The following is a 25,803-nucleotide window of genomic DNA, read 5'->3' on the forward strand; positions in this document are numbered from 1 at the left end:
ATGCTCAAGCATCCTTTAATTTCTATCTGTGCATGCCTATGCATGTTATTGTTTACTGGTGTGAAGTCCACCCTATTACCTTCTGTCCACCCTGTTGCTCTTCTGTCCTCCCTGTTACCTATGTGTTTTTTTTAAATAATTAAATAAATTCAAAAAATAATAAGCATGTCTTTGTTGTTACTTGCAGGTAATAATTTGGCAGAGTGAAATCACTTAAAAATTGTGCCAAATTCTATTGAAATTCTTGTTTATTATAAAAGAAACATGTTGAAATTACATTGTGCCTTAAAATAGAGTGAATCTTTTTTCAAGATAATACTTTACACTTCAAATATATTTTAACCTAGTATTCACAAACAAGTAAGGGACAATTTAGCTCTTAGAAAATGTAAATATTACAATAACTGTGTATTAAAAACACTTAGTAATAAACATGAGAACGTCCTGTAACAGGGTGGACATTTGCCCTATGTCACATGCAACGAATTTGGTAAAAATTATTAAACCATAATATCCTGAGCTGGACCAATATGTTTTTCTTATAATTCAAAAAGCCCTCCTTCAGAATAAATAAAAAAATCATGAGAATTTAAACATTTTTGCCAGAAAGTAAACCAGGATGAAATGGCACCGAATAGTAGGAATGACCCAATTACGCATAAATTCATAGTTTAATATAATTTTAAAGGAGCCGTCTGTAAGAAATGGCCAAAACTGTTACTGCAGTCACTTTCAAAATATTGTTGAGCGGCGTGTACCCTCCCCCTCCTCCCCCCGACCAGAGGTTGCCAGGTAGGCTGCAGAATGCAGCAGGAACGTAGGCTGCCATGGCTGCGATAATTAGAGCCGAGCTGGCAACCCGGATGCCGAAACAATACTGACTTGGTGATTGGGAGATAGGTGGAGGGTGGAGCTTCAGAAACAATACTGACTTGGTGATTGGGAGATAGGTGGAGGGTGGAGCTTCAGAAACAATACTGACTTGGTGATTGGGAGATAGGTGGAGGGTGGAGCTTCAGAAACAATACTGACTTTGTGATTGGGAGATAGGTGGAGGGTGGAGCTTCAGGCCAAAACAAAAAATGACAACATAAACATCAGTTGAGGGCTGCAACTCCTCTTTTTAAACTGGAATATCCTGGCTTGAGTGCTGTTGTCAGTGACATAAGTATTTGAAATGAACATGATTTTTAAATGTCTGTTGACATATCGGGGTCATTTTATGATTCGTTTTATTATTGCTCTTACATACAGCTCCTTTAAATGATTGAACCCTGGTTATTGAGACCAAAAAAGCTTATTTGATCCAGGCTGTGAATATGATTATTTCTTCTGCAAAGTTGAACATTTTAACGCGGAGGTCAAATGAGTGACTTCAGATCGACACTCTAGTGGTCAGTCGAGGAACTGTGACTGTTCTTAGAAAGAATGTTGCTCCGGAGCTAACTGGCCGCCTTTTGTTTAAATATCAACAAATATCCATCAATGGCTTACCGTACCTTTTATATGAAATAATTGATATTTGAATGTTTGTCACATTTTACTTGGAATTACACAAAAGTAGTTGGCAGCAGGACGGTGACAAAGAAGTACTAAATAACTATAACCATGATCATGTTATCCTTAATAAGGGTAAAGAGTATCTGATGTCGGAGTAAAGTAATATTTCTTTGGTTAGCGGGGAGTTCACGCTGCAGGTGACGCATCAATTCAGAGGAAAGACAGAAGCCCCTTATATGGGAAGGCAATCAGCGCTGAATATATTCTGTTTCCTGTTTCTGCTAAAACATTTTAGCTGTGACTCATCAACCACAGTGGCATGTTTCACACTTATTACTTTGTGAGTTATTTTATAATTATGAAAACCTCCCATTCTGAGGAATCAGTGCTGACAGTGATTCATTGGAGCAGAAGTACATGTCATATGAACGCTGGAACATTGTATAGTCAATTTTATTTATTCGTAGTTGGTTGCAGTTTTTATGTTTTACCTGGTGTGAATATAAAATCACACATTTATGCAGAAAACCAGTTTATTCCAAAAGATATACTTCCTCTTCCTGACCCTGTATCACAGATGATTATTTACAAATTATACAAATATTCGTTTAATAACATACAACTTTTAAATGTTGCCACTAGCACTCCCGTAGATTCATTTTTATCATTTGTTTTCTCTCCCATAATCTGTATTTAAATCCTCTTCAGTGTCAGACTGCTGCCAAAGGAATAACGATAAATATCAGCAGTTCCTGAACCTGACGAAGACAAAGACGCCGCCTCCTTCTGCATGACAAACCGTTTTTAAAATGTTGTGTAAAGAGGGGGGGGGGTGTTACTATCAGCGAGTGCTCATCACGCTGAAACTTCAGTTGAAGGTGTGTCTGACAACTTGACAAGAAACGGACAGATTTTATCACAAAAAATGCAGCAATAATGTGTTCAAAAGGTCTTGATTGTCTTTTATTTAGCATATTAGTGAAACGTTTCAGGATGTATTTATTTATTTATTTTAGTATTCTGTGTTTGCTTTTGGTTTCCTTTATTGTGGGCTTGTGATTTAGACGTTTAAAGGGACTGTTGACTCAAAATATGCCCTGAAAACATCTCACCCAGAGAGCCATTGGCATGTGGCGAGGACTGTGACTCCACAAAACCAGATGAGTACTAGCCTCCGCATCTTTATTTCCACCTAGTTCTATATCGTGTAGCATTAAAGCTCAAACTGAACTAAAAAGAGGTACACGGTGTGAAAGAGGAGTGACTGACTCCGCCCCCAAAACAGCTGCATTGACCAGAAGAAAAATCAAGTGAAAAAGGAGCTGATGTACTGCATCATTGACCGGTTCTTTCATTATAACTTTGGGATATCACTTTTGAAAAAAGTTTGTCTACTATAAAACCACCTTTATCATTTAGTTGTGTTGGCAGCATTCGACTTTTGTCAACCAGAGCCATCTAGAGGCCTTCTCTGCTGCAGCTATGCTGTTAGAGATGGCTTTTCTCCTCCTTTCTCCTGTGATGCTGAGAGCAGTGAAGGTTCTGCAAAGGGCCTGTCCTGCAAAGCCTCTGCACCCTACTTCAACGGGGAAGCACCTTGCCTTCCAGCCTTGTCTGTGGCAGGTGCTGACTATGTCCTGGTACTCGCTCCTCTTCCACTCAAAGGCCTTTCCTTCTTCTCCCAAGGCACCGGGAGGTCCAGTATGATGGTATGTTTGGTCTCCTCTGACGGCAGAATGATGCCAGGTCTGAGGGTTGTCTGGCCAACATGCTTGCCTAGGTCAGCTGTCAGCACCGAGTCCTGCGCTGTATTTAAAAACCCTGATGTTTCCCCAGAAGTTGTTTCTTGGCTCTCTCATGCTCTAAAGAAGCTTGTTGGGTTTGGACCTTTGGTTAGCGGCAATAGCGCTACAGATGCTCTCCGCGTTGGTCTTGAGCACCTGGCCATGTCCCCAGCAGTACCTGCTTTCAGCCAGAGCTTTTGGGCAGCAGCTTGCAATATTCTCTACGGCCCCCTTCTTCTGCCAGAGGGGACATAGTGGTGAATCACTCAAACCCCAGCAATGCAAGTTGGATGGCCTGGGGAGGACATCATAGACAGCCTGGACCAAGAACCTGATGCAGTGTAGCTCTGCCCGCCAACGGTCAGTCCCCGTGATCTTCTTTTCCACAACTTGTTCCCATTTAATCCAGCCACCTTGTTGCCTCATCCCCACTGCTCTGCTGGACCTCTCCTCCTCCTGCTTTCACTTCCCTCTGGACGAGTTGCCTCAGCTCCTTTCCCTTGTGTTTGTCGTAGCAGGAAACTATGGTGGCTCCCAGATCCTCCCTTCCTCTGGCCACAGTCCCCACCAAGACTCTATGGCGTACAAGGGACTCTGCCTACTCAACTGCTACCTCTGCATTCCACTTCCTGCCAATCCTGACTGCAACCCCAACCCCAAAGTCTTTTGGGTCTGTAGATTATCAGAACTGCAGCACCTATCTAGCTTGCAAGACCTTGAACCCCTCCTCTATGGATATGAAGGGGGGTTGCGGTTTGCAGGTATTGCCATAGAGCAGTGGTTCTCAACCTTTTTTGGGGTCCTGGACACCCTGCAAATGTGTGCTAAATTCTTAGAACCCCCAACAACTTCCTGCAAATATTTCACAATAAAAGCATTTTTACGTTTGCATTAACATTTTCATGCAGTAACTTCAACAATGCAATGAATTACACTTGTAAAGAGTAAAATAAATTCATGTTACCCTCTGTAGTTTAGGTAGATAAAGTTCTCAGTCACATTTGAGTAAAATAATAATCTACCCCCGGTTGAGAATTACTGCCATAGAGGGCAATGTTATGTATGCTCCGTAGAAGACCCAACCACTTCCTCAGGTAGCAGCTGACTCCTCTCCAGACATGATAGTGGAGATTGGGAACTCTGTAGTAGCAGCAATGTGTATTCACTGTATTCCAGGCAGAGTCCCGTGCAGGTACATCCGGTCTGTCGCTGTTTTTCAACCAACCCTCAAGCTCCTCTGAGGTATTCTTAATAGAGGCTGAGTCCCCGAGACTGCTGTCCAAGAACTTTCTAAGGCTTTTTGCCCGTCTCTCTGAAATGGTTGGTATTGGAGTTCCTGAGATGGAAAACCAGAATTCATCAACCACTTTTCCTTTCTTAATGGCTGAAGATCTTGACTTGGCTGGCTTGAATGGCATCCTGGTCCATCCCATCAGCCTCTCGAACTCGCTCAAGATCCATCTCCCTCCTGGCTCCGACCCAGTGGTCACCGTCACGTCGTACATGGTGGTTGTTCCATCCCAGACTTGGATTTGGGGCCTCTGAACTCTGATTCAGCAGATTTCACACACACAAAAAAGATTTTAAATGGTTAAGAGAGAAAACAAAAAGAGTGTCAAACAGAAATCCAGAGATACAGAAACATTAAATTATTTCGAATATCTTGGAAAAAAAAACAAAAACTACCACATCTTGGTTACTGATGGGGTCATCGAGGGTCGTCCTGACATTTGCAGCGTCTCCGTGGCGCTTCACATATTGATGGTGATGGTTTTGACAGTTTTCCAGTATTCCAATGCCTTTGATATTCTTTTATATCCCTTTCTTGATTGGTACCTTTCAACTATTGAGTTTCACAATTTCTTTGGCAAATATTTGTAGCCAACAGCTCTCAGCATAATGCAACCCCAAACCCCCAAGCAGATACTACGACAGCTGACTGGTATATGGTTTTAATCAGTCATTTTAACCGATAGCAGATGTAAGGTTTTTGCCTACAGGCTGAATTTTTTAATGTGATGGTTAACTCTGAGGACAGTTAGGAACCCCTGTTATGAAAGGATGTGCAGACTTATGCAATCTGGGTTTTGTAGATTTCTATTATCTAAAATGGGCCCAGTTATTGGTTTTGTCAGACCTTTTTGTTTGACTGAAGACCATATTGAAGATGTAACAATCTGACATTTATGTGAAGTCATTTCTATCCTTACATTTTAAATACCTGTAATCTCACAAGGGTTTGGCGACTTTTTCCATCCACTTCATGTGGATGGAAATTAATATTTATTAAAAATAAGTTGAGGGTCCAAACCCTCAACTTTTTTTCCCCTCAACTGTCCACATGTGTATTAGTGGTTAGTGCCATTATTTGGTAAAAACCTTTATCCATGACACATATATGCATTTTAATTTTGCAGCAGATTGTTTTTTTAAGGTACGTGAATGTGTGTGACATCGTGTGTGTCCTTCACCCGTCCTCTTCGACAGTCGTATCCAACATATTTTATCAACATTTGGACAGAAAGGACCAAAATCAAAGACGTGGAATAACAAGACTGCTATAAAGGCCAGACAGTGATGGGTGGCGTGTGTGTAGTCTGGTGACTGCTGTAGCCTTTGTGTGTGTGATATGCATGCAGGTCTACAAGGTCTGTAAGTATTTATGAACTTCTGTGTTACATGCATACATATATGAACATACATCCAAATATAAACATGCAAGCATGTACTCATATACTGTACATCTACATATATGCGCAGCACGGCAGGGATCTTTCTGTGTGGAGTTTGCATGTTCTCCCCGTGCTTGCGTGGGTTCCCTCCGGTTACTCCGGCTTCCTCCCCCAGTCCAAAAACATGCATAGTAAGTTAATTGATGATTCTAAATTGCCCGTATGTGTGAGGGTGTCTGGTTGTTTGTATGTATGTGGCCCTGCGATGGACTGGTGACCTGTCCAGGGTGGAGTCCTGCCTGTACTGTATACATACAGTATATATACACTGACAGAGATACACATACCTATAAATAAACTATTGTAATAATAGTGACAAAAAAGGACAAGCATGGGCCCAATCAGGGCCGGTTCTAGAAAATGATGACTAGGGGTGCATTTCAGATCAGACGGGGTTAGGGTTGCCACCTTTCAGAAATAGAAATAAGGGACGCCCTGATTTCAGCAGCGCAGGAGCCAAAAAAAAGCCCCAAAACTTCTAAACTGAATAAAAATGTGTTTATTTTATATGAAAAAACAAAATGCTTTGATTTAAAGATTAAAGTGCGTTAATAGCATTGAACTTTCATGACTGTACAGACTGCCAACCTACTAGCAGCTGAAATATCCTCCTATGCTATGTATGTCCACATCAGCCCAGCTGTAATATAGCCTACAGGTGAAGAATATGGTGTAAAAGTTAATTTATTTCAATAATTCAACTAGAATATGGTCTAAAAGTTAATTTATTTCAATAATTCAACTAGAATATGGTGTAAAAGTTAATTTATTTCAATAATTCAACTAGAATATGGTGTAAAAGTTAATTTATTTCAATAATTCAACTAGAATATGGTGTAAAAGTTAATTTATTTCAATAATTCAACTAGAATATGGTGTAAAAGTTAATTCATTTCAATAATTCAACTAGAATATGGTGTAAAAGTTAATGAAAATACGGTACAAATCGTGTCCCGTATTAGTTCAATACGGGATGCAACATTTTTTTCTCAAATAAAGGACAATTCCGTATTTTACGGGACGGGTGGCAACCCTAGACGGGGTGCATATGCCTGGCACGTTATTTAACACTAAATTATGCATTTTCCCATAATTTCAAGCGGCATAATAATATCAAAACAACAATATTTGAAGTGTATTTCAAGTGCACTTTTGCAGCAATATCGCTGCAGAACAAAGAAAATGCTACATTTAGTCTGAGCTACCTCACCCATCAGACAATCTAGCAACAGAAAATAAAACATAGCAACAAAAATAAATATAACCATAAATATACAAGACTGTCTCAGGAAATTAGAATATTGTGATAAAGTCCTTTATTTTCTGTAATGCAAAAATGTCCTACATTCTGGATTCATTAAAAATCAACTGAAATATTGCAAGCCTTTTATTATTTTAATATTGCTGATTATGGTTTACAGTTTAAGATTAAGATTCCCAGAATATTCTAATTTTTTGAAATAGGATATTTGAGTTTTCTTATAATTAGTAGTAGTACTACAAACAAAAACGAGTAATTATTATTATCATCATCATCTCCACCTTCCTGGCTGCCCCGGGTCCCCAGGGATCCCTGGCTGGCCCACAGCCACCACAGCAGGAGGCAGCCTGCAGCACCCGGGGCCGACACCATCACCAGGGCCACCCCCCCCACAGACAGGAGGCCTGGGCCAGCACCCAAGGGTGCAGGGCTGAGACCAGGAAGTCCCATCCCAGGCCCTTCCCGACCGCCGTGCCCCAGTCCACGGCACTGATGCCGCCGAGAGCAACCGGGCCAACAGACCTCTGCTGCGACCAACCCGGCAACACCAGCACCCCTCCCGCCAAACACCAGCAGATGTAAGGAGGAGAAGACAGCGGAGAGGGAGAGGGGGATGGAAGAAAGTACAGGGGCAACACGACCAACACCAGGGGGGCCAAGATGGCCCCTCCCACCGCCTGCATCCAACACAGTGGTGGCAACAAACAAGAGAGCATGACCTGCAACAAAAGGCAACACCAGGACAACCACATCGCCCCCCCCCCCCCCCCCCCCCCCCACCTGTAGCTAAAACGCCCCCCCCCCAAACACCACATCCACCTCCAGAGGTCTGCCCCAGCAGTATAAGCTCCCTGAGATCCCCACCGCAGGCCAAGCCCTGACACCCGACACACACACCCACGACCCGGGTCCCCCAGGGCCCCCCGGGACCCCCCAGGCAGAACAGGGCCCAGACACCCCCAAGCAACAGCCAGCAACAGCCAGCCCTCCTCCATCCCAGTCAAATACATGGACAGGTGTCTCCAGATGTCTCAGGTTTGAAGGGTTTCCTCTCCAGATGTTTCCACAGATGTTCAACAGGATTTAGAACAGGACTCATAAAGACACTTTTTTTTAAATTTAATTTCATTTATTTATTTGTCACAATGTTCCACTCCCATCAACAACTGTGATGAAGTAACAAAGATAATGTAGAACAAATTAAAAAATTATAAATATAAACGTAAAAGAGAACATGGATACATGGTCTGGATTACATTAAAGATAAAGACATTGTAGGTTATGACAGAATAAGATGTTTTTTCAATAACTTTCTGAAGGAGGTAAAAGATAATGTTGACTTCAGCAACACATTCAAGTCATTCCAGAGTTTTGGATCTAAATGTAATATTAAATTAATGACCAGATGTTCGACAGAAGAGTAAATGAAGATTGCCACTGTGTCTAGTTGGATATTAATTAAAATCAGATGAAAAAGTAAAAAACTGCTGGAAAGTGACAGGAAGATCTTGTTTTCTATTGATAAACTTATGCACAAACAAGCATGAGTGAAAAACATTAAGTTTATGAATGGATAAATGGAAATATTTCATAAAAAGTGGTGCAGATGGTTCGTGTTTATCAGACTGAGAGATTGTTCTTAAGAATCCTTTTTGGATTATAAGTAATTTATTGAGAAAAGTTGGATAAGTTGCAGACCAGACAATATTGCAGTAATTCATATATGGAAATAGGAAACTATAACACAGTCAAGTGAGCAGAGGGATGGATCGATGGACAAACCTTTTTCAGTATGCCAAGCATTTTCATTGATCTTTTGCAAACTTGATTAATATGATTACAAGACAACACCCATACATTTTGTGTGTGATACTTGAAAGATTTCAGTTCCGTTAAATTAATAATTTAGTTTCTTCATGTTCTGGGTCTGTGGAAAGCGCCTAAAGACAACTTCTGTTGTAATAGATGCTATATAAATAAAATTTAATTGAATTGAATTGAATCTTCTTTTGCATAAGGTTTATTTTTGTTGCAGAAGATCATAAAGTAAGATTTCTTTACATTTAGAGTTAGCTTATTGGTCTGGAACCAATTAAAACAGTTGATAATCCATGATTTACACATGTGATGAGAGACTCAAATTCATCGTGGACAGCTACAAGACTGGTGTCGTGAGCAAATAATAAGGGCAGAAGGTTATTACAAGACATAGGTAAGTCATTAATGTAAATTAGAAACAGTAAAGGGCCCAGGATCGAGCCTTCAGAATAGTATTTGGTTTTGAGTTGTTCTTGGCTGTTTTTTAGTCGTGTGTTTTGGGTCGTTATCCTGCTGGAGGAGCCATGACCTGCAGCTAATACCAAGCTCCCTGAAACTGGGCAGCACATTTGTCTCCAGAAGGTCATAATGGTCTTTTTCATCGCAGCTGCACAGGTCGAAGATCCCCAGGTACCAGACGCAGCAGAGCAGCTCCAGGACAGAACCGGGCCTCCTCCATGTTTCACAGTATCATAAACAGTGGATATAAAAAGTCTACACACCCCTGTTAAAATGCCAGGTTTTCGTGATGTTAAAAAAATGACAGCAAGACAAATTATTTCACAACTTTTTCCACCTTTAATGTGACATATAACCTGAACAACGCAATTGAAAAAAAAACTGAAACCTTTAAAGGGGAAAAATATAACATAAAAAATGTAAAAGAATGTGTTTGCATAAATATGCGCACCCTTAAATCAATACTTTGTTGCAGCAGCTTTGGCTTTTATTACAGCACTCAGTCTTTTTGGGTAGGAGCCTATCAGTGTGGCACATCTTGATGGGTCAATATTTGCCCACTCTTCTTTGCAAAACCGCTCCAAATCTGACAGATGGCGAGGGCATCTCCTGTGCACAGCCCTCTTCAGATCACCTCACAGATGTTCAATGGGATTCAGGTCTGGACCCTGGCTAGGCCATATTCAAAAGCCTCAACCATATTCCGGTGAAGCCATTCTTTGGTTGATTTAGATGTGTGCTTTGGGTCATTGTCATGCTGAAAGATAAAGTTCCTGTTCATCTTCAGCTCTCGAAGGTTTTGTGCCAACACTGACTGGTATTTGGAACTGTTCATAATTCCCTCCACCCTGACTAAGACCCCAGTTCCAGCTGAAGAAAAACAGCCCCAAAGCATGATGCTGCCACCACCACCATGCTTCACTGTGGGTATGGTGTTCTTTTGGTGATGAGCAGTGTTGTTTTTGCACCGAATACCTTTTGGAATTATGTCCAAAAAGTTCAACCTTGGTTTCATTGGACCATAACCCATTTTCCCAAATGCGTTTGGGAGATTTCAAATGTCTTTTTGCAAAATTTAGCCAGGCTTTGATGCTTTTCTTTATAAAATAAGGCTTCAGTCCTACCACCCTACCCCATATATATGAAGAAGATGGGAGATTGTTGTCACATGTACTACACAGCCAGTACTTGCCAGAAATTCCTGCAGCTCCTTCAGTGTTGCCTTCGGCCTCTTGGCAGCCACCTTGACCAGTTTTCTTCTCGTCTTACCATCAATTTTGGAAGGATGTCCTGTACTTGGTAATGCCACTGTTGTGCCATACTTTCTCCACTTGATGATGACGGTCTTCACTGTTTTCCATGGTGTATTTAATTCCTGGGGAATTCTTTTGTAGCCTTCACCTGACTGATATCTTTGAATAATGAGATCCCTCTGATGCTTTGGAAGCTCTCTGCGGATCATGGCTTGTGCTGGAAGATATGGCTACAAAATTGTCTGGAAAAGCCTACTAAAACCGCTGAACTACTGATAATTACAGCGCACATTTTAATTTAACATGTCACTAAGGTCAAATCCTTTTCAGACCTTTTCCTGGTTAGTTGCATGTTTGTTTATTTTTTATGATTCATCTGAAACTTTATTTAATATTAACGTCTGATTTTCACTAATCGTAAATAACTATTCATCATTTTTGACTATTTTTATTCTGTTTTTTTTTCTGTTTCTTTGGCGTCATCAACTCAGTCAAAGTAGCCAGAACTCTTAGTTCTCCAGCTAAGGGATAATTACTATTAATAATATACAGTACAGACCAAAAGTTTGGAAACACTTCCCCATTTGTTGAGAAGGTGTGTCCAAACTTTAGGTCTGTACTGTACTTAGTCTTATGTAACACCAGCAGTACATTTGTACCTCTCCTCTGTCCTGTCCTCCTCTGCCCAGCTGGCCTTCAGCGGGGGGCCCTTAAGACCCCGGTCCTTCTCAAGGTTCTTCCCTCTTAAAGGGGACTTTTTCTCTTGGCACTATTTGGCTTTAAGGTTTTCCTCTCAGCCCCAGGGGAGTTTGTTTTTTTTTCAACTTGCCATAGTTTCTTTAATATGTAATCAGGGCTCGTGTTCTGGGTCTTAACTTTTTTTTAATTTATTTATTAAAACTTTATTTATTAAAACAAAAAAAATCAGAATACATAAAATGTATATACAAAAAAAAAACATAAGCAAAACAAAACAAATTAAAAAGACAAATTTATATGTAGATATATATTTCCTGTTTGAAAGGGTGTAGGATGAAGTTTCAAAAAACTTTTCTAGTCCTACCCCTTCTAATGTTTTGTTTTTACAATTTCTTCATTTCACAGAACTCCAAAAGGATAGTATAAAAGAGAAAGAAAAGTTGGTCCAGCTGAGCAATGCACTTTGGTCATTGGCTGTCAGTTCATGTGTCCATTTCCATTTTGTATCCACTAAGAGTATTGATATTAAAGATTTGTTTAAACTTACTTGGTGATTTGCATGATTTCATTTCATCTTTGCAGTTGTTCCACAGATTAACTCCCATCACTGATACACAATGGGTTTTGATGTTTGTTCGTACATGCTGTTTTTTGAAATTACATATTTCCCTGAGATTGTGTTTATTTTCTTTTATTTGAAAACTGAGCAGAGTATGTACCGTTCACTTTAACAGAAATACGGGATGTACCTAATAAAGCAGCTCGTGAGTGTTTGCATAAATATAGATATGTGTATACTTTATTAGGTGTGATGGTTAACTCTGAGGACAGTAAAAGAAACCCTGTGATGAAAGGATGTGCAGACTTATGCAATCTGGGTTTGGAGATTTTTATTATCTAAAAAGAGCCGTTATTGGTTTTGTCAGACCTTTTTGTTTGACTGAAGACCATATTGAAGATGTAACAATCTGACATTTATGTGAAGTAATTTCTGTCTTTACATTTTAAATACCTGTAATCTCATAAGGGTTTGGCGACTTTCCATCCACTTCATGTGGATGGAAATTAATATTTATTAAAAAAAAAAGCTGAGGGTCCAAACCCTCAACAAAAGTGGTTAGTGTCATTATTTGGTAAAAACCTTTATCCATGAAACATATGCATTTTAATTTTGATCAGATGTTAGTTTTTTTAAGTCATTTCTGTCCTTACATTTTAAATTTGTTTATATTTATGTATGCATGTGCATATATATATGTGTGTGTGTGTAAATATATATATATATATATATATATATATATATATATATATAATATATATGTGTGTGAATACGTGTGTAAGTAGATATATACATAGATATAGAGCAGATGCAGTTAATAAAGACAGTATGGTGTAAATAAGTATATTTATATAAATATTTATATGGGCATGTGTGTACAAATATATAGAAATACTCAACTATGTGTTTGTATGTATAGGTAAGTGTGTGAGTATTTATAAATACGGGTTAAATGATTAGTGAATGGGGGTACGATTAAATAAGTTTACACTTCTTCCTACTAGTTTTTTGCACTTGTAAATTAAGATATCAAGTGTTAACGTGTGAAATTCTTTGTTTTGTTCTTTTGTTTTCTTATCTTCTCTTGAATTGTTTTTTTTACATGTACAAAAAAAAAAATCAAATCAAAATCAAATACCTGTAATCTCACAAGGGTTTTGCGACTTTTATATTCGCTTCATATGGATGGAAATTAATATTTACACTGAAAAAAAAATAAATCTAATGTAAATATAACATATTTAAATCTGTGATATTAACAATTAAAAATGAAGTTTGTTGCTTTACATGAATACATCTAGTTTTGAACTTAATCTGCATTTGTTCAAAAAACAAGACATTGTGCATTTTTCTCCTTAACAAGCAGTATTTATGTACAGTAATCCCAGGCAATCTTTTCATTTACACACAAACAACAAGCAATGATCTTGTTGTATTTACCTTTCCTTTAACAATTTTAATCTATTGGGCAGATTGACCAACGTTTAGATGAAACATGCTTTATTTGTTTAAGTAGAACACCACAGTAAAAAATATCTTTCTTGATCTACTTTAAAAAAATAAGTCAACTTTTTGAATGAGATTTTTATGTAGATCAAGAAAGACTAGTCTTTGTATAAACTACTTAATTTTAAGCAGGGGTGGAAAGTAACTAATTACATTTACTCACGTTACTGTAATTGGGTACTTTTTATGAGTAATTTGTAATTTTCTGAGTAGTTTTTGAAATATGTAATTTGTACTTTTACTCAAGTGCATTTTGAACCAAGTATTTTACTTCGCTACATTTGAACCCCCTCACGTTACTGAGTACAAAATTTATGGTGAAAAGAGACATACTAAAATTTTTTTTAGTATGTCCAAAATTAATTTGCAAGTAAAGGCAACTTAATTTTGATAAATAAAGTAAACTTAACACAATTAAGTTGACTGTACTTGCAAAATATATATATATATTTTTTTACTTTATTTTTCTATGTGCCACACCATAGTGACGTTCAGTATAACAACAAAAAAAACAACAACTAATATACATATATAGACATAAGACAGACACCCACCTCAACTTATACACAAAGAAATATATATATATATATATTAAAAGGACATATCTAAACAACAAACACAAACAAAGCAAAGAGAGGCCTAACATGCCTTTAAATACCTTTTAACCCCCCTGTTACCTCCCTCCCCTATACATCCCTTACACTTCACTATCTTTTATGTATGAGCCAAAATTCCTTTTTTCTCAAATCCTTATTTCCATTCTTATTTCATAAACACAATACAACTAGAGGGAGAGAGACGCGCCATGAGAGCAAGTAAACAAACAAGTACATGACAATACCTCCAAAGATAAAAAGATAATAATAAAAAAATAAAATAAAATAAAATAAAAATAAAATAAATAAATAAAAATAAAAATAAATAAAAATAAAAAAAAACATTAAGTGCTCCCCGTTCAATTGTTGACTCCTCCATATTATTATTATTATTATTATTATTATTATTATTATTATTATTATTATTATTATTATTATTATTATTATTATACTCCTCCATATCCGTCAAATAATCCATGTATTATTTACATACAAACTATTAAGTAGTTTATACAAAGACTAGTCCATAATAATCTCATGCAAAAAGTTGACTTATTTTTTTTAAGTAGATCAAGCTAGATAGATATTTGTATGAGTGCATTAAAAGTGCGTCCAGGTTTGGTGTCGGAGCGTGCAGGTTGTCGCTCCTCTCCGGGATTCACCCGCGGACTCCACTCCCGGTTTTCCAGGTGTCCGTCAGCGGGCTCTTCACAGCCTCTAGCTGGGTTTTTACTCAACTCTTGTCCTGATATCACTCCGCTGGCATGGTGGGGAAGCGGACCTGATGACGGTGATGGTGGCAGGCGGCAGCAGCCAGTAGTGACTCCACACTTCCGCCGCTCTCCGCTCCTAACACCGCCTCTCCTCCTCCGGAGCACCGCGGGCAGCCCTGCCGTCCTCCCTCCTCCTCCCCCTGACCCCCGTCCCCCCCCCCAAACACCCTCCCACCACCAGCGACATCTTCACCGGGACCGCTGTCGGAGCGTATCCGTGTTGAGATGCGAGCTCCCCGGGAAACTCCGGAGCCAAACTTTTTGTGGGTCGGACGAGGCGGCGGCCGCTGCTGCCGCTGCCGCGCGGAGCCATGACGACGGCCGGCAGCTTCGCTGTGTTTCTCTCCTGGATGTGTTGTTGTTGTTAGTGCGAGAGGAGGTGGAGGGTGGGGGGGGTTGTTGAAGCCAGTTTGGGGGTTTGTTTGGTGAGCCCTTTAAAACGCTGCAGCCCCGCACCTCCGCCCCGGACCCGGATCCGGACCCGAGCCTCGGACCCCGGACCCTCGGGGGTGGCGCCGTCCGGAGAGGAGCTCCTTCAGGGGGGAGAGTTGCTCCGGCAGGGATGGGGGACTTCGCCTCCCCCCCCGTCGCCGGGGCCGGGGCCCCCGGCAGCATGTGCCTCAACAGCGGCATGGTGACCCCGGCCGTCGCGGGGCCCCCGGTGTTGGGGCCCCCCGGGGGGGGCATCCCCAAGCACAGCACCGTGGTGGAGCGGCTGCGGCAGCGCATCGAGGGCTGCCGCCGCCACCACGTCACCTGCGAGAGCCGCTACCAGCAGGCGCACGCCGAGCAGCTGGAGATGGAGCGCCGGGAGACCGTCAGCCTGTTCCAGCGGAGCCTGGAGCAGCGGGCCAAGAAGTCTGGAGGAGGAGGCACCAAGCAGCCGCAGAGCAAGCAGCCCGACCCGGAGCCCGCGTCCTCCGCGGAGCAGAGGAGCAGCACGCTGATCGCGGTAAGGAACCGGCGCCTTTACGCACCGCTTTTACGCACGGCGGGTGCGTAAAAGCCCCGCTGAGGGCGGCACGACCCGCGCATCGGGGGTAAAACTTGTTTATGCATGTTTCCTTCCCCCCCCCCCCCTTAAACAAGAGTGTTGAGCAGTGCTTTAGTGGCCCCCGGACCCGGGTTCGACCCGGGTCCGGGGGCCACTAAAGCTGCTGCTCAACACTTTACGCACCGCTTTTACGCACGGCGGTGCGTAAAAGCCCCGCTGAGGGCGGCACGACCCGCGCATCGGGGGTAAAACTTGTTGATGCACGTTTTTCCCCCCTTAAACAAGAGTGTTGAGCAGTGCTTTGGGTCCGACCCGGGTCCTCAACACTTTACGCACCGCGGAGAGCCCGCACGACCCGCGCATCAGGGCAAACTTGTTTCCCCCCCTTAAACAGAGTGTTGTCCGGACCAGCCTTGACAAGCTGATGGTCCCAACTTTTGCAGGACGCAGCCCTGAAAGTTTGGGTTAGTTAGTTACCAGATGTATCAGTCAGGGCTATACGAAACTTCATCTCGTGGAGAGGAGTGAGAGGAACTTCTCCTTTTTTGTGGGTGGAAGTTGCTCTGCAAGGCGGCCAGCAGCGTTGCAACACCGGCTGCAGACCTCCGCAGCTCCAGACAGCAGCTCGCCGGGGCTTTTGTAACACTTCTTTTTTTTTTCACAATTATCCCCCCCCTTTTTTCTGAAAATAACCTCCCACTGGATTTGAAATTATGTCAGATAGCTGCCACTTAAGTTATTGAGCTTTTTTAATTTATTTTTGCACTGCAAGTTACTCATTTTTTCCTCAGATTGATTAACTCCGGAGCTTCACACGTGATGATCATATGATAGATTTTTGCAAGAGGGGCTTTTACTTTTTCCTGCAAAAATCCTGCAGCTGCTGGTGTTTTTAGCTGGGAGAGGAGACGGTGTATAGGACCAGAGCTGCTACAGTCAGGCTGCTACGTTGATTTCCTGTTGGTAGGGGGCAGTGGTAACATATGGAGGACCGCTGAGTCTCCCAGGGCTGTCCTCCTACCAGTGTCTCGGTCAGCTGCAGATCAGATCCGGAAAGATCAGATTTGTGTCTGCAGTCTTGCGTGAAAGAGATGGGAGACGGGACGGCAGCAAAGGGTGCAGTGTCCCCTGCTCGCACGGCGTCCCCCGTGGACAGCCTCTTGTTCCCTTTAGAAGACACTCAGGGATACATGTCAGGAGTGTCAACATTGTTGTCCCTTTTGTCGCTGCGGTGAGCCCTGCTTCCCCCTCTCTTTTGAAATGCAAAATCGGGGCAGTCTTTAATTTCTTAAAGGCTGCCTCGGTCGTTATTTAAGAGGCGAACGAGGCCGGCCGGCTCCCGGCTTCAGAGAGTGGCAGTGATTTTTAACAGTGCAGGAGCTCCCAGTGGCTCTTGTGGACATTAAACCGAACCGCCCATTAGATGGCCGGCAGCAAATGCTCTGAGGACGGAGGGATTACTGCTTAAAGACACAGTGGCGTCCCGTCCCCCCCCTCGTTTCACCCCCGGCCACTCACGGCGGCGGCGTGTAAAGGAGCAGAGCACTCTAGTACCATGTGTATTCTCCTGGCCGTGTGTAAGCAATGCACGAGCTGTGGGGGGGAAGGGGGGTTGAAGGGAAGGAGAGCTCTGCAAGCCATCTCCTGTTTCTTTGCTCAGAAGAGCAGAGCTGCAGCTAGATGGCTGTATGTAGTCGCTCCAGGAGCAGGCATTCGAGGAAAGCTGAGTGGGCCGTCGATGCAACGACACAGACGTGAATGCAGATCCTCTCAGGGGGGGTGGGGGGTTGGAGGCTCGGCGTTGCATGCTGCTGTTTCAAGTGAGGTGCGTTTGAATACCTGCCTCCTCTGCACTCGGAGCGCCGCACAGGTGCAGCCAGGGTTGGACATGTGCAGCGTACAGCAGGAAGCTGGAATGATTAACTCATCAACTGTGAAGTGCACGTGTTTTACTGCTTTTTGGATCTTGTCATTGTGACAGATATAAGCATGAAGTTTACAACTGAAATGTGCCCAAATCACCCAAAAAAAACCCGTCAGTGAAGTATTTGAACAATCCGGGTCTCTGAAACGTAAATAAACCAGAATGCAATGGTTCCCAAACCTGCTGAACTCACAATAAAACAAACACATGAAGTGTTTAGAAAGAAAAACAGGTGGGTTTTGAATCTGATGGCATCAACGTGTCTCATAAGAGAGTTGTTCTCCCTCTAACAGTCCTGGGTCTCGGTTCTTGTGTGACGGATGTGAACGGTCCGGAGCAGGTCGGTCCAGCAGGCGTCTCTGGTTGGACGTGGTCTTGCTGAAGGATGCTCGGCCTTCCCTGAGGGAGATGTGTGGATGGGAGCTGCACCTCTCAGCATCGGGGTTCCCAGTCCAGATGTGCAAACGACTCAGTCCAATGGCGTCAGTGGCCCAAACTAGAAACCAAAAGCAATACAGATGTTTCCTCTCCTCTTTACTCTGGAGGATGAGACGTATATGGTTTCTAGAAAGAATTTTGGATTTCAAAGTTGTCCATTTCAAATGCGTTTCCGCCTGCGGTTTCTCTGGATCTTACTCACACGTGGCGTCTTCCAGACGCGACCGAGCTGCGTTTGTGGACGGCGCAGAGAGCTGCGTTCTGAGTAAGAAGAGCTGGATGAAGGCCCTTGTGATGTCATCATAGCTTCTCTGAAGACGGCCTTTCATGACTAGTTTGTCGTCTTACGTCATGTTGCAACTGGGTGGAGCAAACGGCTGGAACGCACCCACCTTAGTTCACTTAATGCAGATTAGCAGTTTTTGGCCTGACGTAGCTCGTGTTAAGCTATGAGCTAACTAACGTTACCTTAAATCCATTAAGTCCTCATTTCGTTTTCAAAAGCTAATTTGGTGGCCACATCAGACAGCTGCTTTTTTTAAAGAGACATGTATGTGTTAATCTCTGATGTGAAGTTGGACATCCTAATTTTGGGATTGGGAGATTGACTGGAGCCGGGCCCTGGTGGTCAGTCGAGGGACTGCATTCAGCTCCTGGTTTGTGAGAGACTAGCCAGACACGGAGCCGTTTGACCCTCCCCTTCAGTCCCCCGCGGGCTCGCACCGCCCCAGTCTCAGATGTGTTGTCGTGGTTACGTCAAGTGCCAGTTTGGTTACTTGGAGTTCAGCACAGAAAACGTGACGACGACGGCGCTGGCGTCAGGGACCGTTAAGTCCACTTGAGAGCGGAGTGAAGCGCTTGCCAGACAACCCAGAGGTGAAGTGTCGCAGGCATGCCGTATTGCTGTTCGGCGTTGTCCCATGCGCACAGAGATTCCTTCAGTTCTTCAGAAAGTTTATTTTTTACCCAGAAAAAGCATTTAGACCATTTTCTGTCCATTTTTTTACTGTTCTGAGAAGCTTGTTTGGTTCCCAGTCACGTGACTGACTCGTTGCCAATTAACCTCATTAGTAGCACGATGTTCCTCCAGGTGTTTCCGCGGGTACTGTTTACTTTTCCAGCTTTTCTGGGCCGTTTTCTTTGGAGCCACGCTGTTACCATCAAAGTGAAATCTGAGCGTTTATTTTTTTTATCACAAAATGTTTCACTTTCAGCGTTTCTTTGTTCTGTTTTGAATAAAATGTGGCTTTATGAGACTCTCAGATCCTCACATTTGGATCTTTTTCACTCTTTAAGCAGCTTCCTAACCTTTCTTTTTAATTTATCAGGGTTGTTTGAAGCGGCTCTGTTTTAAATGTTTGTGTGTCCGTTTACCAGTTTGAGCGTGATGCTGTTGATCTCCTTGTTCGGCCGTGTTGGGCCCGGTGCCGCGCGCTCCAGCTCGGTGGTTCTCAGACACACCCACGCCGGCGCAGAAAGCAGCCTGTAATTATGGAAAGTGTGTGTTTGCGTTTACGGGTTGGGTATTAGCGAGACTGGAGGAGAAGACACCGTCTGTGTCGTTCCCACCGTCGCTTTTTTTTTCTTTAGGCCGGACAAGCAGCCGGAGGAGGCAGGTCCAGGTAAACGGGGCGGCCCTGGCGCGCCGTACGGCGAGCAGGTCGCCGGTTTGAGCTCCCGGAGCTGGGGCTTCACCAGCGTCGCTCGCATCAGAATCAAATAGTTTTCTTGCTTCAGTCTGTGATTTATGAATCCAAGAGAAATGACGTCAGCTGGGGATGCTGGGAATACTCCAGTGCCGTTCGGGCCGAGAAGCTCGTCACACCAACGGCGTCAGATGAGCACGTGGCCTTAACGTGAACCGGTTTCCTGCTTTAATTTTCCATCAAAAGTCTCTGATCTTCATCTGCGTCTCAGTAATAGACAGATAACAGACAGTTATAACTCCTCGTCATCGTTGTTATAGACGGCACCGGAAGAAGAACTATGTGAACCCCGAGACTAATTACTTCATTTAAAGCTGATTTAATGATTTTCTTGGTTGTTTTTGCAGCTACTTGGATTACAAGACGGTGAAATGTTTTTTGACAAGATATCTTATATAAAACCAGATGCTGCAGATGTCAACCAGGTGAATGTTTGTTGTTGCAGTTCCCTGCAGGAAGTGTAGGGGGCAGTGTAGCGCGGAGTGTCTGCTGCAGTGACCGCATGAGTGAATGACAATGAGGGGCTGTTTTAGCCCGAAGGTTTAGTCCCGAGTTGCCGCACAGACTTGGGCGTTACGCTGGGGTTGGTCGAGAGACGCTCAGCTTCGTTCTGATCACGTGAGTTGAACTTAAACGTGAGTTTCTGGCCTTTTTCAAAGGTGCCGGTGATTTGTTCCTGATCCCGTCTTTGCTGGCTGATGTTGGACGGACTGGATCTGCGCTTTGGGGCTTATAATTTGGACTTCAGCTTTCTGGAAACGGGTACAACATTCCCACTGAACCCCTCCAGTTCTCCAGGATAGAAAGGCCCCTGGTTCTTAGTCCAGCGTGGCACCTCCAGACCCTGATGGGCGAGCCCTGAGCAACCGGGGCAGGTCCAGGAGACCCCCGTGACCCTGTGTGGGAAGAAGCGGGTGTAGATGATGGATGCGCGCATCAGTTTTCGCTTAAATTGAGCTATTCTTTGCTAAGAAGATAAATAGTTTTTGAGCTATAATGTGAATCGTCTTCATTCAAAGACCAAAGACCTGCAGAAAAAGGCGACCTGTAAACATGTCTGATATCTAACGGTTTTTATTTTTGAGCCTGAACGTGACTCTCTGCGTAAGCGACGTCCAGGCCCGACTGGACGCTCCGTGGCGTTCCGCGGCGTCTCGCCGAGGTCCTGATGGAAACAGACGGGCTGCTGCCAGCATCCGACCGGTGACCTTTCGGCTGCAGGCACGTGTCTCCGACCCAGCGGGCCGCGGCGTGTCTTCAAAGCAGAACCGTGGCCCGCGCCTTCTCCTGACAAAACTCGCAGTCAGATTCGATTATCTAACAGCTAACGAGTTTGCAGCTGCGAGGCCGACGCGCGCAGCGAGGGGCTTGTTAGCTCCACTGAAACACAGCAGCTCAGGACGCTCTGTCTTCTGCTCTGCTCGCCGTCTGGCATCCACCTCGCAGAGGAATGTCTCTCTCTCTCTCTCTCACACACACACACACACACACACACACACACACACACACACACACACACTCTTGCTGTTGTCCTACTCAGCTCTTGGCAGCAGAGGCCGGAGAGTGGGCGGCTGAGTTTTCATGAATCCCCCCCCAGTATCAGGATGGCGCTAATGTGGCGTGGACACTCTTCTCGGTAGCCGTGGCATTGTTAGAGTCAGCTGGGACCGTCGCCCGGATGCTAAATTTAAACCACTGAGCTGGCGCGAAGCTCACACTCACCGCCACGCGCAGGCACACACGCAGCGCTGACGTCGGCGAGCACGCGTGACGTCACCGACACTCCGCTCTCCACTCATTACACGCTCCACTCACCAGCTCCCCCCCTGTTTTCTTTCTTTCTATTAACCGTGTCTTTTAAACTTTGCCTTCTCAACTCCACAGTGGGATTTTTGCCGCTCTTTTACTTCTTACACACACACACGCACGCACACACTCACACATGCACACACTCTGGATGTTTTTGATTTGGGGCGGCTGCGACCACATTCCCTTCCTCCCACGCTTGTTCACATGTTCAGCAGGAACACACACGATTCCAGCCTCCACAAAGCGGCCGAGCGGTTTTCTCGTACGTGCAAAGTCACCAAGTTCCAGCTGCTCGAAAGGAAAAGAAAACCATTTCAAAATAAATCTCAAAGCTGCATCTCGGTTAAATCACTGGTAGTGAGACATCATCTCAAATAAACATGCTCGATGTTTTAAAAAGAAAATACAGGAAAGCTAAAAAATAAATAAATAAAAAGTTGTGGTTCTTACATTTTAGTTACAGATCATATAAATCAGAGATACGTCTTGTCATTTTTGCATTTCAGGCCTATAGCTCATTTAAAAAGTGTGTTTAGTGCTTTTAAAGAGATAAAACCTTTATTTTAAACATGTTGCAGGGTTGGGAGGCTTTTATTTTTATTTTAGGACTAAATTAAATGAAGAATGGTTCAACATCTGTGAACATGACAACTGCTTTTTTGTTTACTGAAACTTAATTTCTTTCTTTAAAACGTACGCAACTTCTTTCTTCGTTTGTTTAACTTGCATTTGACGGATAAAACAGATCCGACGGAGCATCGCTCCCGTCTCCGTTTGGTTCCGTTTTTTTTTTTGCTGCCTTTTAATTTTTTTAACTGGATTTTGATGGTTGGAGGAACATATTTGTCGAAAAGTTGACATTTCACCCGAGGTCTAAGTCGGAAGACGCTGATGGGTATCATGGTCGGATGAGTCGGGGACGAATCCAAAGACCTGTCCTGAAACCAAATACGTTTAATAAGACATCTAAATATACGTGCTGCAGGAATAAAGTGGGCAAAATAACACCGGAAACTTCTTTAATGTCATCAGAACGACGGCAAAAGTCAGACTGGCTCTGAATACGTGAGTTGCTCTGATCGGTCGTAGCGGAACCAACAGTTTGATAAGCATCCGTATCTGTCCAGATAAAAAAGTTTCATATATATCACTTCATATATATTTCACATATTGGATATTTGCATGGTATCTTCCTGCCTATTCTTGTATTTTCAGATCTCCAGTTAATTACTTCCTTCATCTTTTTGTGCTCTGCTCAGGATCTAGAGGCGTTCACTCGTGTTCAGTCTGCAGCTGCTCAGCGAAGCCGCAATCTGTCTCCCGCGATTTCTCAGCTCACCTGTGTTTGTTTTCTTGGGGGCGTTTTTGTTCCAGTTTTCTGGCGATGTGAAGCAGAGTAGTCCTGAAGGAAAGCGAGGTGACGTGGCTCGAGCTAACGGTAGTTGATGATGGAGGGAAAAAGAGTGGTCAGAAGTTTCTCCTCAGGACATTGTGTTTATTATTGTCAATTAGATGAACATTGCATCACATTTTTTGGTAAATGAACTCAAAAAAGGACTTAATTCCAAGGACTTGCACTGGTTTGTCTAGATGCTGCACATATTCAGCAGTTGTAGCCTGACTGAAGATGGAGGACGCACCTGGACCGTGGTCAGGGTGGATGTGCATGTGAGCTCTGAAGGCAACAACAAAATGTTGTGACGTGCATTATCACTCATTGATTACCGGTTATTATGATGAACGAACAACTGCGTTTGTTTTTTTTTCTCTTGAGAGGTCGCCACGGTGAAGTGAGTGAGTTTAAAAGCTTATTATTTATTTATTTGTGGCTGTCTGGTAGAATTTAGTTTATTTATTTATTTTTATTGACTCATTACATCGAAATGCCAAAGTAGAAGCCTGCATGTGGCTGAAACTTTAGGACCTGTGTCCTCTGGCTGCTCACACCTGAGGGGTAGGACAGGTGTCCCGGCATAACGGAGTGGGTCAAGTCCCCCCGGACGTCTGCTAGTTCCCGTCTCGGCTCTCCCAGTAATTGTTTGTTTGTTAGGCCACGTTTACACATAGCTGGTGTATTTACAAAAACAGATATTTTGCCCTCTGTTTTGAAAAATACCATCATTTACACAAACCCGCATAAATACGCTGTTAAAGTGCTATGAGCTGCCAGACCTACAGGGGGCAGTGTAACGAGAAGCATAAAGACATGCTAGCCAATCAGAATCCTGGAAAAAAAGTAACTACAGTGGCCAAACAAATTGTAAACACAGGTCACACACATGACCCTGGTGACGTTTCTGTTGCATAATGTGACGTTCTGAGGCCTAAATGTCTGTTTCCCTCCGTTTACAAGCAAACGTGAAGACGAGTTTTTGCAAATCTCCACTTGACCGGAGTTTTCAGAAATGATCGTTTTTGGAGACTTTGAGCTTCGTTTTCGTGTAAACGAACGGCCAAAACGCATGAAAACACCACTGTTTTTGCTACGTGGAAGCGGGGCCTTCGTCTACTTGGAAGGGTCCAGGTGGCGTCTTCTGGTTAGCTGTTGCCAACAGTCTTCAAACGGGAGCAAAAACGCCTGCTTCAACCTGCTTTGCTAAGCTTCGCCCCGAACCCTTCCAACCCAAGTGACACCCGTCTCTTAGTACAGGTAACAGCACAACCAGCTACAATAAAAGCTAGCCAATGGCAAGGTCAGCTGTCGATACAGACTTCACCACTAATTATGCATAAACGTGAGGCTTTATATAGTTTAACCTGCTCTGTAAATATGTTTATTTCTGCTGCAGAGACATTTTTAACACAGAGTCAGCCCCCAATGGTCAGTTGAGGAACTGCAGTTAGCATTTTAATTCATGATTATTCAAGATATTCTATCCTTCAGAACGGCTAAGTTTTATTTCTTTAAACGATAAGTTATAATTATCTCAGTGGCATGAAAGTAGCAGCTATAATTCTTTGCAGTCATCTTGGAATAAATAAAGATAACGTTAACGTATTAATGCACATAAAAGTTCCCCTGGACAGCAGTATTCCTGCAGTAAGTTAATGCTGGCCAGTATATTTTTATGATTTGCCTTCTTATCAATCAAACTTATCAGGAAGTGCTTTTGCATGCAGCTCAGTTAACTGCACGGAGGCATTCGCTTAACTGAACATTTCCGAGGCTGTAAAAGTCTTCCTGAAGCAGGACGGTGCAACTTTGGAGAGGAGAAGCACCAAGAAAAACGTCAGGTTTTTTTCACTGCGGGTGAAAAATGAAGCGCACACTTGTTTAGTGGGCCGTGCTGGCTGATGTTCGCTCCTTTACTTCTCTCCTCGTGGTGTTTGTGCCGTATGTTGGCACATTAACCATTGTCCTCTGACAGTAAACAGGAAACCGCTGGAGAAACTCTTGTATCTTCAGGGCTGGTGTCTTATCTCTGGCTGGTATGCTGTCCTTTTTGTTTTTGTTCTGTCAGGCGGCTGCTGGCTTCCTTCTCAGCGCACAGCTCGCGCTCGCAGCTTTTAAAGGAGCGTCTGAATGGCAGTTTAGATCTTGCATTATTGATGCTTGAATTGTGGAAACGCTGTCGTTGGTGATGCCACCTCCTCGTGCACTTGCACAAACAGAAACACGGTAAAATATGGATGAGGTGGTTATCAGAGATGCTTGAGTGATCCACCACCAGACTGTGTGTGTGCGTGCACGTGTGGGCTCCTCATATACGGTATTTCAAGAGGTATTTAAATGTAGACACGAGAGTGTAAAGCAATAACGTCTTCTTGTTTTATCTCAAATGTAGCGTGGGACTCATCAGCGAGCATCTGCAGGTGCAGAACCAAGGCCACAGTGAAAGCTGTCGTAGCCTACCCCCAAGTGGGATCCATAAAATAATGCCAGCTGAGGGTCCTAAACCTCCCCTCTGATTTTCAAAACTCACCCAGTTCTAGTTACGAGGAGAATATTCATGTGTAAAGTTGATTTTTAGTTTAAAGTGTAAAAATACCCC

The 25,803-nt window shown here is 43.3% G+C and overlaps 1 protein-coding gene across 1 annotated transcript in view; it reads left to right on the forward strand.

Moving 5' to 3' along the window:
- The first annotated feature begins 14,937 nt into the window (after positions 1 to 14,937).
- maml3 (mastermind-like transcriptional coactivator 3) overlaps positions 14,938 to 25,803 on the forward strand; it is a 126,642-nt gene continuing 115,776 nt past the window's right edge. The window contains exon 1 of the mRNA XM_061724567.1: positions 14,938 to 15,892. Coding sequence (XP_061580551.1) covers positions 15,503 to 15,892 — 390 coding nt within the window. The 5' untranslated portion in view covers positions 14,938 to 15,502. The remainder of the gene's footprint in view (positions 15,893 to 25,803) is intronic.

This window comes from Cololabis saira, chromosome 1 (genome assembly GCF_033807715.1).
Source record: "Cololabis saira isolate AMF1-May2022 chromosome 1, fColSai1.1, whole genome shotgun sequence".
NCBI classification, from domain to species: domain Eukaryota; kingdom Metazoa; phylum Chordata; class Actinopteri; order Beloniformes; family Belonidae; genus Cololabis; species Cololabis saira.